General features: G+C 38.2%; 1 protein-coding gene across 1 annotated transcript; it reads left to right on the forward strand.

Annotated features, from left to right (window-relative positions):
- Positions 1-520: 520 nt before the first annotated feature.
- RIOK2 (RIO kinase 2) lies at positions 521-19079 on the forward strand. Its single transcript, XM_043464583.1, has 10 exons — positions 521-1043; positions 3970-4108; positions 5212-5328; positions 7410-7585; positions 10478-10566; positions 12645-12836; positions 14311-14403; positions 15269-15793; positions 16840-16936; positions 18793-19079. The coding sequence occupies exons 1-10, from the start codon at positions 978-980 to the stop codon at positions 18955-18957; spliced, it is 1659 nt and encodes a 552-aa protein (XP_043320518.1). The 5' UTR covers positions 521-977; the 3' UTR covers positions 18958-19079.
- Positions 19080-19353: the final 274 nt, after the last annotated feature.

Raw genomic sequence — 19353 nt, forward strand, 5'->3', positions numbered from 1 at the left:
GCCTGGAGTGCTGCAGTCCATGCACACATGACTGAGCAACTGAACTGAAAGGCTTAAACCATAGTTCCTTAGATGAGACAAAAACGCAAACATTATCGTACAAGTTTTGTCATCCTTATAAAAAACAGAGTAGGCACCCTTTTTGTCGGGGTGCAAGCTGTTAACGGTCCGGCTCAGGTTACATTTTTGTTTACCTAGGGGAAAGTCCCAAGACTTGTGTCCGCAGTTCTCCCAACGCCTTTAAATTAGGCCCTCGATAGGAACTGCGTACCTCCACTGGGAACCGTCCACGTGCGCCCTTTCTCTGGAAAAGCGCGAGAGAGACGCCGACTGCAACCCCGCCCTCCCACGTCACTCCAGACCCCACCCCCAGGCAGCGCAGGCGCTCTGGGGAGTCTCAGGAAGCATCTTCGACCAAGTACGCCAAGTGACGCGAGAGTTCTCTTCCACCATGGCGGCCCGTCGTGAACATGCGCAGTTAAACACGGACCCTCTCCTGCGATTACTCATACCGGGTTTTCTTGGGTTTCCTGAGTCCAGCTCAAGTTCTCTTTGTCCCTTTCTTGATGTAACTCACTTCATCTAAAGGAGTTGCTGTTTGGAGATAAAACTTGGTCTTCTCATTAAATTACCACTCTGCTCTTAAAAGGCAGGTCGCGGGCCTTTAGACAGTCGGTCCTGACAGATATGAAAAAAAAAAAAAAAGTATGATCTCGAGAGCACTTAAAGAGTCAGCCAATTCAGCGACATAACAAAATCACTTTACAAAAAGTACTCTGCTTTGTTCCACTATGTGTTTCATCAGACTAAGAAGATGTTTCATTGCCCCAAGTCAGTGAGAACGGAACATCTATTTAGTGACAAGGACCTGTAGGATAAACTGCGCGTGCGCGAGCCCTCGGGGCGCTGTGAGAAGCGTGAGAAGCTGCGTTAACCGCGCCTCTGGTCGTCTGGGTTTGCCTGAGTTCAGGTCCGCCATGGGGAAGGTGAATGTGGCCAAGTTGCGTTACATGAGCCGGGATGACTTCAGGGTCCTGACAGCGGTAAGAAGTACCCCGTTTTCCCCCCTTCTCTGTCCTTTTCCACCGAGCGTGCCTTTTGTCTTGTTCCAGGTTTGCTGGGAGCTGAGCAAGGCCCTAGTGCCCCCAGAACGCAGCCGACGTTAGGACTGAGGAAAAAGAAGATCAGATAGTCGGGTTTTTCAAAAGCCTTTGTCCACAAGCTTTTATTTTCCCCCACTTGAAGCAAAGGCCCCCGCTCGTCCTTCCTTTCTGCTCCCCTTCTCCAGAATCACATTCCAGTCTCTGTGGCCTGGGAAGTTTCTTTGACCCTGGGCTGCTTTTTCCAACCAAGAAGGGTTTAAGACTTTTTTTGTTGTTGTTGTTGTTTAAGACTCTTGAAGAGAATTAATTGGTAGCTGAAGAAAAGTTATGACCAACCTAGACAACATATTAAAAAGCAGAGACATTACTTTGCCAATAAAGGTCCGACTAGGCAAGGCTATGGTTTTTCCAGGAGTCACGTATGGATATGAGAGTTGGACTGTAAAGAAAGCTGAACGCGGAAAGATTGATGCTTTTGAACTGTGGTGTTGGAGAAGACTCTTGAGAGTCCCTTGGACTGCAAGGAGATCCAACCAGTCCATCCTAAAGAAGATCAGTCCTGAATATTCGTTGGAAGGACGATATTGGAGCTGCAACTCCAATACTTTGGCCACCTGATAGGAAGAACTGAGTCATTTGCAACGACCCTGCTGCTGGGAAAGATTGAAGGCAGGAGAAGGGGAGGACAGAGGATGAGATGGTTGGATGGCATTACTGACTGGATGCTTGAGCAAGCTCCGGGAGTTGGTGATGGACAGGGAGGCCTGGCGTGCTGCAGCCCATTTGGTCGCAAAGAGTCGGACAGGACTGAGCGGCTGAACTGAACTGCATTTCCTACTAACATACTCAGTCACATAGCATTCCTTCAGTTTCATTCAATCAACACATACTTAATGGATTTTTAGTAACAGTTTTAGGGAATTGCAGAGGGTACAGGACAGATAAGAGAAAGGAGACAAGTCATCCAGTAAACGAATAAATAACAGGGATATCAGGTAAAAAGTGTTATGAAGAGGATAAGAGGATAATAAAATAGAAACTCAGTGTAATGGGGGCAAGGGGCCTGAATACTGTTTTTAAACTCTTCAGTTAGACAAGACTGTCTGAGTGCAAGAATCTTGTCTGTTTTTAAAAAAGTTCCTGGCACTTGGTACTGAATAAATACTTGTTAAGTAGAAGAAAGAATGGGGGAGGGGGTGCGGGCGGACATAATAGCTGAATAGAAAGGAACCTGCCCAGTAGAGTCCCTTGGAAAGAATTGAAGGGAGAGGAAACCAGTGGTTAAGTGTGAAGACCCGCAGGCAGGAACAACTTTTGAAGACTAGAAAGGCCAGGTTGGCTGGAGCAAAATAAGTAAGAAGCTGAAGAGTTGGAGATGTAACTGGAAAAGATGAGAGCCAGATGATATGCTGTAGATATAGAGCCATACAGGCTTGGTAAAGAATTTGAAATAAATTCTAAGTATAGGGGAGTCCCTGAATGTTTTTAAGCAGGAAAGTGACAAAAACTGATTTTATGGTCTCAGCATTATAGCACAAAGATCAACACATAGGTTAGGCATTTGCAGAATAAAATACATTTATTTAGGAGCTGTTATCTCTTGCTTAAATAGACATTGCTTAAGGACTAAACTGTGAAATGCAAATTCATTGTAAAATTTGGAAGACAATTTTTTGTCCTCCCGTAGATTCTGAAATTCAGGTAGACGTCCTCTAAATACCTAGTGTCAAAAGATACTTTCATTCTCTACTTGTTTAGCACATTAACTCATCCCTTAATGCCACTGTCAGAAATAGGGGAGTCAAGAGAATGTTAGAGAAACAGAACAAAGCATGGAAGGTGAATTAAGTTTAAAGTGTGAGGTTTTGGTTGGGACATCAGAACGATGCCAGATTTATCTTCCAAAACTTGACTTTTGCAATTCTTAAGTTCTTTTTGAAGCTCACCAAGGAGTGGCCTAATTGTTAAAATATTTCAGTCTCACTTGAGTCTTACCAGTCTTGATATAGGTGACCACCTTTCCTTGACCTTCTTCCCTTTATTTCTCCGGTGCCTCCTATATCAATAATCATACTTTGGCTGCCGTTTACCTTTTGGTGTGAATTCCTGCCCAAGTTCTGTCCCTCATCCCTCCTTTTTCTCCCATTATATTCTTGATTAATGATCACGCCCTTTCATGACTTTATCTCTTCATTAAATAATTGACAGATTTTTTTTCCTGTAGTTATTACTTCATTCCCAAGTGCAGGTCACCCTTTCCAATTTTCCTTAACATCTTCTTTTGAAGTATCTTTCTTTGAAGGATCTTCCAACACCTCAAACTCAATGTGCTCAAATAGAATTAAGCAACTTTGTCTACTTCCTCACGCCTTTCCCAAACTTCATTAAAATAATGATTATTATTATCTTAATAATCCTTCCTCTTCTTCAACTTTCACTCTTCATTCACTTTACCCTTCCCTATCAAGTGCCGGTCTCTCCCATACTAATTTCTTCAATGCTTTCCCTCCATTCCCTTCACCTCTCCCCTATTCTGGCTTCTGTCTTCTCTGACTTAGACTGTTGTCTTTGTTCTCCAGTATACCACCTTCAGTTTTTGCCTTCCATAAATCGCTTTGCATATTCCTGCTAAATTAATGTCCTTAAAACAACCTTTTTCATGTATTTCCCTTGACTAAACATTTTCATGAGTTTCCTACTTTCCTCAATATAAAATATGACTAGGGAAGGTAATAATTATGTCTCATAATTGCTTCCGGAACTGCATGGTCAGAGAAGTTTTAAAAAAGTTAAGTTTTTACCAGAGTTTTGATAGATAGCGACTCTATGTTGATTATGGTTACATTTTTATTTTCTTCAATTTCAGGTTGAAATGGGCATGAAGAACCATGAAATTGTTCCCTGCAGTTTGGTTGCTTCTATAGCCAGCCTTAAACATGGTGGTTGTAATAAAGTCTTAAGAGAACTAGTAAAACATAAACTCATAGCTTGGGAGCGAACCAAAAGTAAGTATTTGAGGCACCATTTGTGATTTTCCATGTATTGGCTTCCCCCAGAGCAGGTATTCTAAAGGCAGATAGAAGTTGTCGTGCTAAGAAAACACTAGACCTAGAACTGACACAGCACACTTTTACCATGTTCTTCTGCTCAGAGAAGTCACCAGGCCCACCCAGATCAAAGAAGTTAGAGAAATAACTTCCACTTCCTGATAAGGGATTAGGAAGTTCCAGGTGCAGAAGAGCAAGTAGAATAGAGATACTATTGCTACTGTCTTGGGAAAGTACAGTCGGCCAAAGGACTCTAGAGCATTACCTCTCAAACCATTGTGGCAATGGTTTGTGGTTCTTTTCCACCTTTATAAAGGGTCCATACCTTTATAAAATAATATAAATACTAGAAAGATGAAATTAAAAATTGACAAAGTACAGGCACATATTCCTTCTTGTTAGAATTAAAGACAAGATAATTTTGTGATATTGATAGAAAAATATTTTAACTTAACCACTTAATTTCAGTTTGTATAGGGCTTCCCTGGTAGCTCAGTTGGTAAAGAATCTGCCTGCAATGCAGGAGACCAAGGTTCAATTCCTGGGTTGGGAAGATCCCCTGGAGAAGGGATAGGCTACCCACTCCAGTATTCTTGGGCTTCCCTGGTGGCTCAGCTGGTAAAGAATCTGCCTGCAATGTGGGAGACCTGGGTTTGATCCCTGGGTAGGGAAGATCCCCTGGAGAAGGGAAAGGCTACCCACTCCAGTATTCTGGCCTGGAGAATTCCAAGGACTATAGTCCATTGGGTTGCAAAGAGTCAGATGCCACTGAGACAAATTGATACAAAAATTTTTAGCTTAACCACTTAATTTCAGTTTGTATAACTTGTCACAGACTAGTAACAAGCCTTTACAGACAGGTGTCAGTCTGTAGATTACAGTCTGAGTAACACTGCTCTAGAGAAGAAATAAAAATTACAGGAAATGCCGAAACTCATAAGACTAGGTAGCCAGTCTTTTTCCAGCTAAGACTTCCCAGGTTTAAATTGTTCTCTTGACATGATGTGACTTGACGGTACAATATAACTAAAATATGATCTTTCTCATTTGATTTTGTCTAGCTGTCCAGGGCTATCGGTTGACAAATGCAGGCTATGATTACCTAGCTTTGAAAACATTGTCTTCTAGACAGGTGGTTGAGTCTGTTGGAAACCAGATGGGTGTTGGCAAAGAATCTGGTAAGTGCTAACTAATAGTACTATTTTGAGTGCATTATTTGCTTTAATTTATATTTCCCTTAAAAAATGAGTCATCTCTTTAATTTTCTATTTTTCTGACTAAACAGTAAATTGAAAAATTGTTTGGAAGCAATATGGATTTTGAAATTACCCTTATTTGGTAAATTGTTTTTTCATAAGTCTACCACTGAAAGTTCAGTTATACCAAGAAATAGTTTTCCTATACTAACTGAAATCTTTGGCAAAAACTTTATATGTTCTTACTTTAATATCTGAAAAACTGGACATTTGTAATAATTTTTAAAAATACTACAAGGAAGTTCTAAAAACCACATTTTTTTTCATAACAGCAGTATGATCAACAAGGCAAAGTTAATTATGTGTAGAACACAGAAAAAAATTCTGAAATAGCATTAAAGAAATACTTATGTATTGGTTTTTTTATGTGTGATAAAAATAAAGAACAGGGGGTGATTTTCTTTATGACATGCTGCTTATACACGGCTTTTTGTCTTACATAGTTTATCCTGTACAGTTACATAATTTAAACTGAGAGCAAAAAAATTAGAAGCAAAAGAACTATCAGAAAACCTATTTCAAAGGAGGTTGTTTTGGGTACTTCATATGATTTGGATGTCTGTTATATTATTATCCAAACTATTTATATTTAATAAGGCTTCCCAGGTGTTGCGAACTTCCCTGGTGGCTCAACAGTAAAGAATCTGCCTGCCAATGCAAGAGATTCAGGTTCAGTTCCTGGGCCAGGAAGATCCCCTCTAATAGGAAATGGCAACCCACTCTAGTATGCTTGCCTAGAAAATTCCATGGAAAGAAGAGCCTGGTGGGCTGCAGTCCATGGGGTTACAAAGAGTCAGAGGTGACTGAGCACACACGTACAAGTAATATTAGATTCCTAAATATGAGAAGGTATGTGGACATGTATAGCTGTAATGAAACACTTTTTTTGAGATACACTTCCTCTTAATGTTTTTTATGTCCAGTTTTTTTCAATTAAAAAAAAATGGCTTTTTTTTTTTTAAGAACTTCATTACTTGCAAAATGATGAAGTACAGAAGAGAGTACAATGAAAAGTGAATCTTAACTCCTAACCCAGGTCTCCATCTCCTGTTATTACTTCCCAAAGCTATGACTGTTTATTTAATAGCCCTTATGTCCTAGAAATATTCTGTGTCAATACAAGTATATTATGTACTGAGGATATATGTATCTTTTTTAATCATAGGTGAAAGCAAGCAGTCCTTAACAATTCTACACATTGATTTTTTTCCGTTGGGTGCATCCATGACATTTCATATCAGCATAGATGTCTTCCTCATAGTTGTCAAGTATTACATTCTTAGAAATTAAATTATTAGAGCTAAAGTTAGGTACATTAAGAATTTTGGTATGACCAAATTTCCTGCAATTTGTGTCAGTTTATAATCTCACCCACATCAGAGAGAGAGGCTGTTTGTCTTGAGTAATTAGGACATGTTCTAAATGTCAGTGATAGAATATTTATGGGAAGATCTGCTCCATTCTGATTACTGTAGGATTATATTCTGACACTCAGTGTTTATTCATTGAAGCAGTTTAAGAATTGAACTTTACATTGCTGAAAAAGTTTTTGTTGTTTTGTTTTTCTATTTTATTTATTTATTTTTTTGGCCTCGCCCCACAGCATGTAGGACTAGCTCCTAACCACTGTTAAGTGTAGAGTCTTAACCACTGGACCACTGGGGAAGTCCCTTTTGTAAAGGAAAATGTTATTAATCCCTTCTCATACATGTAAGACACTAAAGAACAATTAGATGTTTTCACACTATATTTAATTGAGCATTAAACACCTTTGGAAGCAATAACTTTTGATACCTTTGCACCCCTGTTTTCTTTGTAGTAGATATTAATACATGTCATCACTTTGAATTGTAACTAAAATAAAGAGTTTTGCCGAATAAGTATTTCAAGTTATTGAGAAAGATAACATTTGGTACAACTAAAATCAAAGTTAGAAAATTAGAATTCATTAAACTTACTGGAACAAAAATATAATAATGATCCTTTTAAAATTTTGACTTTAGATATTTACATTGTTGCAAATGAAGAAGGGCAGCAGTTTGCATTAAAGCTTCACAGACTGGGAAGAACCTCCTTTCGAAATCTGAAAAACAAGCGTGATTACCATAAACACAGGCATAACATGTCTTGGCTTTATTTATCTCGTCTCTCTGCCATGAAAGAATTTGCTTATATGAAGGTACTTTTAATTAATTTTAAATTAGTAACCAAACAGTATATGTAGTTGAAAGGTTGTAGTGACATGCATCAGTCCGTTGCCTCCATATCTCCCTACCCCCTGTAACAGTCCTTGCAGACAGTCACTTTTAACTCTTTTGACTGTTTCTGTTATTTGTTTTTCTGGTGGTTTCCCTTCTATGCAAAAGTGTTTTTAGCTGTTATAAATGCATAAAGGCAACTTTTATGCAGCAGTGTTAACAAGGTAGAGTAGCCTGAAATAATTAATGATGTAAATGTATGTGTGTGAATGTATATTTGTTCAGTGTATATATGTATGTCTGTCTCTAATTAAAAACACCAGATAGTTACCTTCTTCAGAAACCTTAATGTCTCAGATAAGTTGACTATTATTTTTTTCCCCTCAATGGAAGAAATGTTAATTTATGAATTTATATGTATATTAGAAATGGTAGAAATCTTAGTTTTTAATCTTTTACCTTTCAAAATAAGTTCAGTATAGATTTATTAAGTATCTTAAAAATATCCAAGTTACTTGTCTTCACTAGTAAATTAAATAAAAAAGTAACTACATTTTTACTATTCTCGCCAGTAGAATTTATTTGTTATAACTTTTTAAAATTTTGAATTATTGACAGTTGTATGACCTGTTGTTTCTTGGGAGTTTCATGTACTTAAATTTTTAGTAATCATGAGGAAAGAATCCTCAAGGCAGTATAAATAAGTGCTACTAATATCATATATACTGTGTTTTTTGTCTTATACCAATGTTTGTGTCCTGTGACCACACACCATTACTCATCAGTAATGTGAGTAAGCAGTTTGGTAGGAATTCTTGCACATTTCCCCCAAACTATAGTAAATATTTTCTTGGTGTGTTTATAGGAAGATACAGGAGTAAAGTCTGGTTGTACATAAATATGCTTTGTAAGTTTAGTCTTTCTTTTCTTAAGTAAAAATAAGATTGAGCTTTAACTTAAGGGTTATGGCACAGGGCTAAACCACTGTGACATTAGTTAAAGTTGTTATATACTTGTGAGCTGCCAAGGCTCAGATCCAAAACCATTTGGATTTAAAAATAAAAAATGTACAACCAAGCAGACAGTCACTGGGGAATGGGAAGTAGTTCAGTTCCTGTCTAAGGAAGGTAGGAAAGAGTAGACAGCATCATAAAAGTAACCCTGTTAAGCATACATTGAGTGTCAGCTCTGTGCCTACCTCTCTGTTGAGTATTTTGCAGCGTAGGAGTGGGAGGGTGGAGGTGAATAGTGAATACCAAAGGAGTAACAACAGTCTGTCTTAAAATTAGGAAGGTAACGAACACATGCCTGGAGCCTATTATAGAGTGAAATAAGTCAGAAAGAGAGATATAAATGTCATTTACTAATGCATATATATGGACTCTAGAAAGATGGTACTGATGAATTTATTTGCAGGGCAGCAGTGGAGAAACAGACATAGAGAACAGACTTATAATAGACTCGGGGGATGGGAGGAAGGAGAGGGTGAGCTGCGTGGAGAGAGTAACTTGGAAACTTACATCACCGTATGTAAAGCAGACAGGTGCTGGGAATTTGCTGTATGTCTCAAGGAACTCAAACGGGATCTGTAACAATCTAGAAGGCCGGATGGGGAGGCAGATGGGAGGGGGGGAGGGGACAGGGGTGTACCTGTGGCTGATTCTTGATGTTTGACAGAAAACAAAATTCTGTAAAGCAGTTACCCTTCAATTAAAAATTAAAGTAAAAAACAGTTTAAATGTCAGATCATGTTGAGTTTAGAGAAACTTCTGTAGAGTAAAAGGAATTTTCTTGAATGGGATTTGCAATGTCTTGTCTATAAGGAAAAGACAAGTCTGTGTACTTTGCAAAGGAGCCAGAATGACAGACAGGAATGTGAGTGTGAGCCCTGTGTGTACGGATGACAGTCATCAAGGTGGCTGTTAGGATCGCACTCTAGAATATTTATTGGACAGAGTATTGAAGAGAACTAGGACTGAACAAGCAGATTAAGGAGTTTTGAAAACTAGGGAAAGTTATTCAGACTGAAATCAATATTTACAGCATTGTAGGTTTTTTAAAATGGAGCATTGACACAAGCATCTTAGTTGGTACTAGTACACTGAGGAAAGGTTTGGTGTGCAGCGCTGAACCGTTGTTGATGTGGTTGGGGTAACAGTGACAAAGCCCTGTTAGAAATGGCAGCATCCCGAATGGCAGAATGCAGAAAACTACGATATTTTGAAGGAAGTAATAAAAACACGACTTTGGAAGCAGTAGGATAGGAAAAGTTAAACAGGGGGAAAATGAATTTATGAACGGCGGGTAGTAACATTTGACTCAGATTCCCAGTGTTTGTGACTGCAGCGATTCTTTGTCACGTGAGAGATTGGTGTTGTGGTCCGAAGGAAAAAGTCGGTGCTCTATAAACTAAAATGTCCAATATACTGAAATATTTCATTTCCTGATATACCAGAAGACAGTGTTTCCTAAATCACAGTTTATTTCCATTTGAATTTTTTAAGCACACTCCAGTAAATGACTGGAGTCTACAAAATAGAAGAGGATATACATATCCTAAGAGACTGAACTGCTTGAAGGCAGAGACATTTTCACACTCATTTTTGTAACCCTAGCACAATGTGTATTTGGTAAACGTTCAGTAAATGAATATTTGGTAAAAAAGTGAATTACAAAACTGATTTCCAATTTTATTTTTATATATAGCTCATCCTGTGCTGTGAATAAGTCATACGTAATCATGTGTTAACTGTAATATTGTGAAGGTTATGATTTTTTTTTTCCCCTGGTTTTGGACAGGTACACTTAACTTTATTGTTCCCTAAAAATTAATGACCTCTTCATTACTTTTTACCTATTTTGCTGTGTTTTAGGCATTGTATGAAAGGAAATTTCCAGTTCCAAAGCCAATTGATTATAATCGCCATGCAGTGGTCATGGAACTCATAAATGGCTATCCTCTGTAAGTATTTATTATTCTTAAAACTATGAGTTCTAATAAATAGTTGTAAGGTTCAGTTTTTTAAAATAAGTTTTTTCCATTGAATGGAGTATGACTTTGGGGAGGTTAGAAATTAACATAAAGCAGTAGACTTAAAGGCAAATTGAAAATTCAGTTTCATTCTGACAATGTGGATTTTTATTAACAATCTAGTGTGTGCCAAGCACTGTTCAAGGCACCCCAATAAACAAAGTCCCTGTCCTCACAGAGCTTACGTTCTGATGGAAGGAAACTTACAATAAATAGCTGAACAAGGAATTGTATGATACATCAGATAGTGGTGAATGCTATGGATAAAAATAAAATAGGGTAAGTGGGACAAGAAATACTGAGATAGATGTGGAAGGCTGGGGTGATCAGGAAAGTTCTCATTGGTAAAGCGACTTTTCAGCAGAATCCTGAAAGAAGCGAGAGAAGAAATGATGCGGATATCTAAGAACATTCTAGGCAGAGAAAAGAGCAAAAGTCCTGAGATGGGTGCTTACCTTCATGTTCAGGGAACAGTGAGGAGGCCACTGTGGCTGGAGCTAACTCTCAGGGAAAAAATTGTGAGTGATGAGATCAGAGACTATTTTGGTAGAGAGGATATATTTAAATATGAGTGTTAGTTGCTCAGTCGTGTTGGACTCTTCGCAGCCCTACGGACTGTAGCCTACCAGACTCCTCTGTCCATCGAATTCTCCAGGCAAGAATTCTGGAGCGGATTGCCATTCCCTTCTCCAGGGGATCTGCCTGACACAGGGATCAAACCCAGTCTCCCACATTACAGGTGGATTCTTTACCAGCTGAGCTACCAGGGACGCCCAACGTTGAGTAACTTTAGGGTTGATTTGATACACTTCTGGTTCCTCACATGACTGCCACTGAGACAATATTACAGGGACCATTTTGATTGAGACAGGAAGCGATTGGAGGATTCTTCTGGTGGCGGTGACAGTACTAACCACTGGCTGCCAGGGAACTCCCTAGCACTGGAGGAGTTTTGAATTGAGAAGAGACGATCTGACTAATGCTGTGATGGGATCACTCGGGCTGCCTATTGAAAATATACTAAAGGAAGACTGGGACAGGATTAGGAAGAAAGTTAGGAGATTATTATAATCCTCAAAAGAGATGATGGTAGTCTAGATCAGAGTAGTAGATGTGAAGGTAAGGGAACAGTTGTCAGATTCTGGATGTGTTTTACAGTCAGGGCCTACATGATTTGTTTGAGATTGGATATTGATAAGAAGGAAGTGGCAAGTAAAGATCTGGGGCCTGAATAATGAATTAATTAGAGGGATAAAGTTGCCACTTATAGAAATGGGAAAGGCTGCAGGAAGACAGTTGGGAGTTAGAGAGTGGGGCAGAATCAGAGGTTCACTTGGGGACATGGTCAGTTAAAGATGCCTAGAAGCTCAGGGGAAGTCTAGATTGAAGTCTGTGAATGAGATCAAGAATGGTTAAAACAACAGGTTTTAGGATTCGCCTTTGAGGAGCTCCAAAATTTATAGGTCAGAGAAAAGCTGAAAAACTAGCTAAAAAGACTAAGAAGGAATGATCAGTGCAGAAAGAGGACAGCCTTAAGAGTTAGTAGGCCAAGGGTCAAGTGAAAGGCTCTGCTTCAAGGACCAGGAAGGGATTAGCTAATAGACCAGATTATGATGAAGATCAAGAACTGACCACTGGATATGGCAGGTCATTTGGAAGTCATTGGTGGTTTTGACAAGAGCCATTTTATTGGAGCAGGATGAATGAAAGCCTATTTGAAATGAGTTCATTAGAATGGGAGGAAAAAAATTGGAGAAAGCACAACTAGAGGAGTTGGGTTATAAAGAATGCGGAACAAAGAATGTGTGTAATAGTGGGAAGATGATGCAGATTTGAGTGGGTTGTAGCTTTTTTTTTTTAAATAAGAGGTATTATGTCTATATGCAGATAGGAATGAAGAGAGGCTAGCAAGGCTTGAAATGGAAATAATATTTATATGTAAATACACCCAATGCTTGCTTTCATTAAAATCATGAATGAGGACAAATGAACCATTTCCATACTTTCAGATGTCAAATACACCATGTTGAAGATCCTGCATCAGTATATGATGAAGCTATGGAACTAATTGTTAAACTTGCAAATCATGGACTGATTCATGGAGATTTCAATGAATTCAATCTAATTTTGGATAAAGATGACCACATTACCATGATCGATTTTCCACAAATGGTTTCAACTTCTCATCCCAATGCTGAATGGTATACTCTGGACATGGCTGTGTTTATGTGTGCTGCAGTCATTTTTTAATTTATTCTTAAGTTTCAAGCCTTGTCATACTGCCATTTGGGTTAATAACTGTTTTGAAGTGGCTGATAAGGATATCAAAGTGCTAGGATCTTTCCACCTAAGAACTTTTCTTATTCCTCAGTATTTTAAAGGGGGGAAAAATGCACATTGATCCAGTTTTTAAAATTTATTCATTAAAATAATATTGTTTATTAGAAGTCTGAAGAAACTGTTTACTTTTATAAATCATCAAAAGAATTTGAATTACTCTTATAAGTTGACAAACTTGCAAAAGTCAAGCTTTCTTAGCAATGGAACTATCTATTCAAACAAACTTTTGGGTGTAAGCCCAATTTTTAAAACAAAAGCCTGCTAAGAAGTAGGGACACAGAAGGGGGGACCCTGGTCACCATCCTCTCTGCCTTTTTCTGCTTTTCTCTCTGTTGCATAGTTGCCTCCAAGAGGATTTCACCCAGCATAATTTAATAACTTTTTATGGCCTTAATGAAAGTTGTGGTTTTATACTAAACCTCAGTTGCAGACAATGATACCACCTCCTGTCATTTTTAGCTTTTATTTTGTTAAGAGAAAGGAATTCACGTAAAACCTCATCCTGACACAGGGCAGAATCAATTTATGTACTGTGATAATCTTATTTCTCATGCTACTTGACCATCTAAACAAGCCCAATTGTGAAATATGACAGAACATTTTCCTTTATGTGTTTGTATTCCATGATGCAATTGAGCATAATCAAATTAAGGTTGAGTACTTTTCTCTCCTGTTCTCTCAATTCCATGTCATCCTGTCTCTTAATTCTCCCTTTCTGGACACCTTCTAGAGAATTTAATATGTTCCTGCTACTTTATGGTTACCTAAAAAGCACCCTGATATTCAGAGGTCCTTCTGTTCCCAGATTAACATGTCTTCAGATTACTATTTATAAGCCATAGCATTATTAATCTCATATAGATGTTTACTGCATATCAGCTATTGGGTAATAAAGATAATATAACCGTAACATTCATTAACCCACAAACTTTTTCTTATGAGTCACTGGTCTGTTTTTGTCTTCAACTTTCCCAGTTGACTAGAGGTTCTAGTGAGCGTAGCTGATGGGAACTATAACTAGACAGACTGAAAAGTAGAAATTGGCCCCCAAACTGGGTTTCATATGTGCATCTGTCACAGTATGGGAAAACCTTGAGTTTATTCTAACCATAGGAACTGTATGCCCTTGACAGCTTATAGTCCTTGTTAGTTCCTCTGCTTTTAGTTTTAGTTTTTCAGATATTGGCAACTGATTTATTTTTCTTTTGAGTAACATCCTTTTCTCTTTCCTGTAAGGATAAGAGTGTCATAACAAATAGCAGGGATGTTGTCATTGGCTAATAAGGAAAAAGATGAGCAACAAAGTCTATAAAAAAATGATTCTTGCTTTTGCAGGTATTTTGACAGAGATGTGAAATGCATTAGAGATTTCTTCATGAAACGTTTCAGCTATGAAAGTGAGCTTTTCCCAACCTTTAGTGATATAAGGTTTGTACACTGCATTGCATAAAATGATAGAATTCTGTTAAAATCCCTGATTTAGTTACTTAGAAACACTTTCATCTAAAAATTTTTCGAATAGTGACCTTTGGTACGTTATAATCGTTGTTCAGTATCACTGCTGGTAATATACAAATGAAACTTAAAAACTATGCCTGCCTGTGGTCCATTAACCTTACTGAATTTGGAAGAGGAACATACTTGCTAAGTCACTTCAGTCGGGTCCGATTCTGTGCAACCCCATAGACGGCAGCCCATCAGGCTCCCCTGTCCCTGGGATTCTCCAGAGCAAGAACACTGGAGTGGGGTGCCATTGCCTTCTCCAGGAACATACTTAGTTTCTTATAAATTCAAGAACTCTTATTCAATAGCGGATGCTCTATGAATAACAAATTTTTAAAGAATAAAGTCCTATTTATCAGAATTTGTGTTTTTCCTTTATTCACTGTAGAAACTATCTTTAATTGATTCATGGAACATAATTCTCACAGCCAAATTTTCTCATTTTATATGCTCAGTTAAGATGCTGGTTTTTGATTTAGGATGATTGACCCAATTTAAAATTGTTACCCCCCCCCCCCCGAAAGTTAATTTATTGTCAGTATGCTCTGAAATTTCTGTAACTTTTCTAATATCTGTTGCCCTTCACAGTCCTTTTATTCTTAAATGACAACTAACATATATCCTTGATATTTGTGTACTTAAGTGATTTAAGTATTATCTTTTAGGCAGAGAAAAACCTTTAAAATCTATAAACTGTTAAATCCATTTGAGAGTCATACTGAATATACTTCCCCATGTTAGGTGGATTTTTTTTTCTCTTTCTAAATGCATAACATTCTTTTTTTCCTAGGAGGGAGGACTCTCTTGACATAGAGGTTTCTGCCAGTGGCTACACAAAGGAGATGCAGGCAGATGATGAACTACTTCATCCAGCAGGTCCAGATGATAAAAATATTGAAACAGAGGAGAGATCTGAATTCTCACTTTCTGATGAAGAGATGTCAGAAAGAGCCAAGGATTGTAGATCAGAAAATGAAAGTGGACGGAACTCTGTAGGTGAATCAGTTGACTGCTGTTGCAGATCATTCGAAAACCTTGAGCAAATAAAGGAAGGTAGTTTGTCAGAGGACAATGCTGATGCACACAATTTTGAAATGACTGAATTCAGTCAAGCTTTAGAAGAAATAGAAGGGCAGGTTGTTGAAAACAGCTCTGTAACTGAATTTTCTGGGGAGAACAGCAGATGTGAACATGACAGCAGGCAAGATCATGAGACAGGTCAAGGTGGAATCCTCGTGGGCCCTGAGGAAGCTGAAGATGAGTGCCCTCATCTGATTGCCTTGTCATCGTTGAACAAAGAATTCAGGCCTTTCAGGTATAGATTTTTGTTGATTATTTTTTTACTTTAATCTGGAGACCTATACTTTGATTCTGGTAAATGAGTGCTTTTTTCAAATGGCATGACAGCTGTTTTCTGCATCGGTATGTGCAGATAGCTCAGTCAGTAGAGCATCCTTTTAAACTGAGGGTCCAGGGTTCAAGTCCTTGTTCCAGCGCAACATTCCTTTGGGGCTTCCCCGGTAGCTCAGCTGGTAAAGAATCCACCTGCAATGCAGGAGGCCCCGGTTCGATTCCTGGATCGGGAAGATCCGCTGGAGAAGGGATAGTCTACCCACTGCAGTGTTGGGCTTCCCTGGTGGCTCAGCCGGTAAAGAATCTGCCTGCAATGCAGGAGACCTGGGTTTGATCCCTGGGTTGGGAAAATGCCCTGGAGAAGGGAACGGCTACCCACTCCAGTATTCTGGCCTGGAGAATTCCATGGACTGTACAGTCCATTGAGTCGGAAAGAGTCGGACACAGCTAAGCGACTTTCACTTTCATACGCAGAATGAAAGCAAATATCACTTTTATTGTTAAAATTCAAATAACTCTATCTACCGTTGACTTGATGCTACCACATATATTCAGTTTTAAGCAGTTCTGCCTTAAAATTCAAATGATTACTTTCAAATAATAAATTGAGGTTTTAGACACATGAATTGTTTGTATTTTTTAATAATTATTTGTCTAACGTATGTTTGATTAATGTATAGTGTAATAAAAATGTAGTAAGTGTGCTCTTAATATGCATACTTAAAATGGATTTTCTCTGGTACTTTGAAACTTCTGTACTTATTTGTTAGTGTACAATTAAAAATTGCCATTACATTATTTTTCTTGTAAGATTTTTTTTTTTGGACAAATATCACATATTCGTGAATCAGCCTCAGCTTAGATAGCAAAAGATCTGAAATTTAACTTTTAGGGTTTGGGGTAGTTTAATGAAATGGCTTTATTTCAGAATATTGATAGTAATATTGTATAAATTAAGCATAATTAAAGATTAAGGATTAACTATGTAAATGTTTGATTCATTTTTAGAGATGAAGAAAATATGGAAGATACTAATCTTCATAGAACAAGAACTCTGAGTGTCGCTTCTGTGGGCAGTGTTTTAAGCTGTTCAACAATTCCTCCGGTAACTGTTCATTCGACATTTCCAGGGTGTTTACTGGGTCACTGCTGTGGGCTTCCCAGGTGGTGCTAGTGGTAAAGAACCTGCCTATCAATGCAGGAGACATAAATACAACCCACTCTGGAATTCTTGCCTGGAGAACCCCCATGGACAGAGGAACCTGGCAGGCCATGGTCCATAGGGTTGCAAAGAGTTGGACACGACTGAAGCGGCTGAGCACGCACAGAACCACACGGTCTGCAGTTGGTTGAATCTGCAGTCGCAGAGGCACCTCTGATGCAGGCGGCTGGCTCTTCAAGTTATACTCAGATTTTGGACTGTAAAGTGGGTCCATGCCCCTAACACAGCCTCGTTCAAGGATCAACTGTATTTTAGTTCCCATTTCATCATTCTTTTTAAATATACTAATGTGGATTTTTTTCCCACTTGTGAGTTGTGATTTGGAAATAACTGACCCTCAGAATTCTGAAGGTGTTGCTCTATTGTTAAGACACCAAGCTTATGATGCTGATCTGATTCAGGTTTCTGGTCTCCTGGGATGAGGAACTGTGACAGTTGCCTAGTTTCCTGAGATAGAGAAAAATCACTCCCATGTTAAACTTTCAGCCAGTCCTAATGCTTTCAGTCATGAAACTTCTGCAGTACCAACCAGGTGCTTCTGAAACTCTGACTTTCCTGAGACTGCATCTCATAGGGTCTCAGCCTCTGCAGGAACTTGCATTCTGATTCTTGTTTCCCTTTCTCTTCTTTTACTTTTCTTCCCATTGAGAATCATCAAAGTGAAATAAAGAGGGATAACTTGTTAAAGCCTGTCTGCCTAACTATGTGAGATAATCCAAAGTCTGCATTTAACTAGACTCATCCAGATTTTTACACTAATACACATTTTAGTGTAAGAAACACTACATTAGGAAGACTAGTTTTCCTAGTTCCTTTTTACCTCTCACATCCATTAATCTTTCCTTTTTCATGACAGGTTTTTAATAAATGCTTCTTTGTGCCTAACAGGCATATTAAGAAGAGCCCCTTGCTTCAGTCAGTTTCACCATTCAACTTCTTTTTTTAGGAGAGAGGTTGGATGATGTAAGATTATATATGATTAAATAACAGGCTGGATACTCCAGAGGGGGGAAAAAAAGTTGCTGTGAACAAAATATTCATCTTGCACGTCATTTGGCATTGGCAGCCAGTGTCTTAAGTGATAAAGAAATAATTTGAATTTATGATCATTCATCATGTGAAAACATACATTTCTCCCAGAAACTGTATGAGGACTTTTCCATGAGTAACTCCCGCCATCAAGTCATTTCTATACCTAAAGTTAGGAAGGCGCTCTTGCGTGTATTTGACCAGTACTAAATGCTTTCAAACATAATTTTCTGCTACAGAACCATGCCTACGTTTACTTAGAAAGCAAAGGAATAGGCAGATTTTTTTGTCTTGGGTTTTTTTGGTTTTTTTGTTGGTGGTGGTGGTTTTGTTTTCCATTGTACTGTGTTTGAGTTTTGGGGGTTGGTTTGGCAGTTTGTTGGTTTTTCCCAGTTTTTCTAGTGACACTAGGTGGCACTATGATTTGTTACTCAAAAAATTGTGACTGTTCACTACTATCCTGCCATACCGTGCTTTTAGCTGTAATCCGTATTTGAGTTAAGAATTTAATTCCTCCTATTTTGTAGCAGTTCAGTGTTTTGTTTTATTGCTGGTTAATAGGTATACCGTCAGTGTTTAGAACTTTTTAAACTCAAGCTTTTAATAGAAAATTTTAAAACATTAGCAGTGTAAATCTTTCTTTTATTGACCATTTACTGTCTATCAAAATAATCAGTTTTCAGTGATACTAATTCATAATATCTTTCCAGGAATTGGTGAAACAGAAGGTGAAACGTCAGTTGACAAAACAACAAAAATCAGCTGTGAGACGACGGTTACAGAAGGGAGAAGCAAATATATTCACCAAGCAACGGCGCGAAAACATGCAAAATATTAAATCAAGTTTGGAAGCAGCTAGCTTTTGGGGAGAGTAATATATTTAAGACCTTGACTGTATTGCACAAAGTTACTGTGATCCCTTTTAAAGCCACCTTTAGTATTTTTTGGACCAAGGCAGATATATAAATAGGTAAATAAACCCTCTTTCATCGATAAACTTGACTCATTCAATACATGTTTTCTAAAAAATAGATAAGAGTAAAATTGTCTGCAAAAGCAACACAGTTTTCCGAGTTATTTTTGTTAGGAATGTTTGAGAATTTTTTGAAATCTCAGTATCGCTGTATTTGTCGTTTCTTTGCTCTCTGCCAGTAGGTTGCTTGGTTTCATGTCACAGCTTTTCCATTTACCAGTGGGAACGTCTAAGTGAATCGCATTTCTCTCTCCCTCTTTTTCTCCTCTGCCTCGGTTTTCGTACTGTTAAAATTGGG

The sequence above is a fragment of the Cervus canadensis genome, chromosome 4, assembly GCF_019320065.1.
Source record: "Cervus canadensis isolate Bull #8, Minnesota chromosome 4, ASM1932006v1, whole genome shotgun sequence".
NCBI classification, from domain to species: Eukaryota; Metazoa; Chordata; class Mammalia; order Artiodactyla; family Cervidae; genus Cervus; species Cervus canadensis.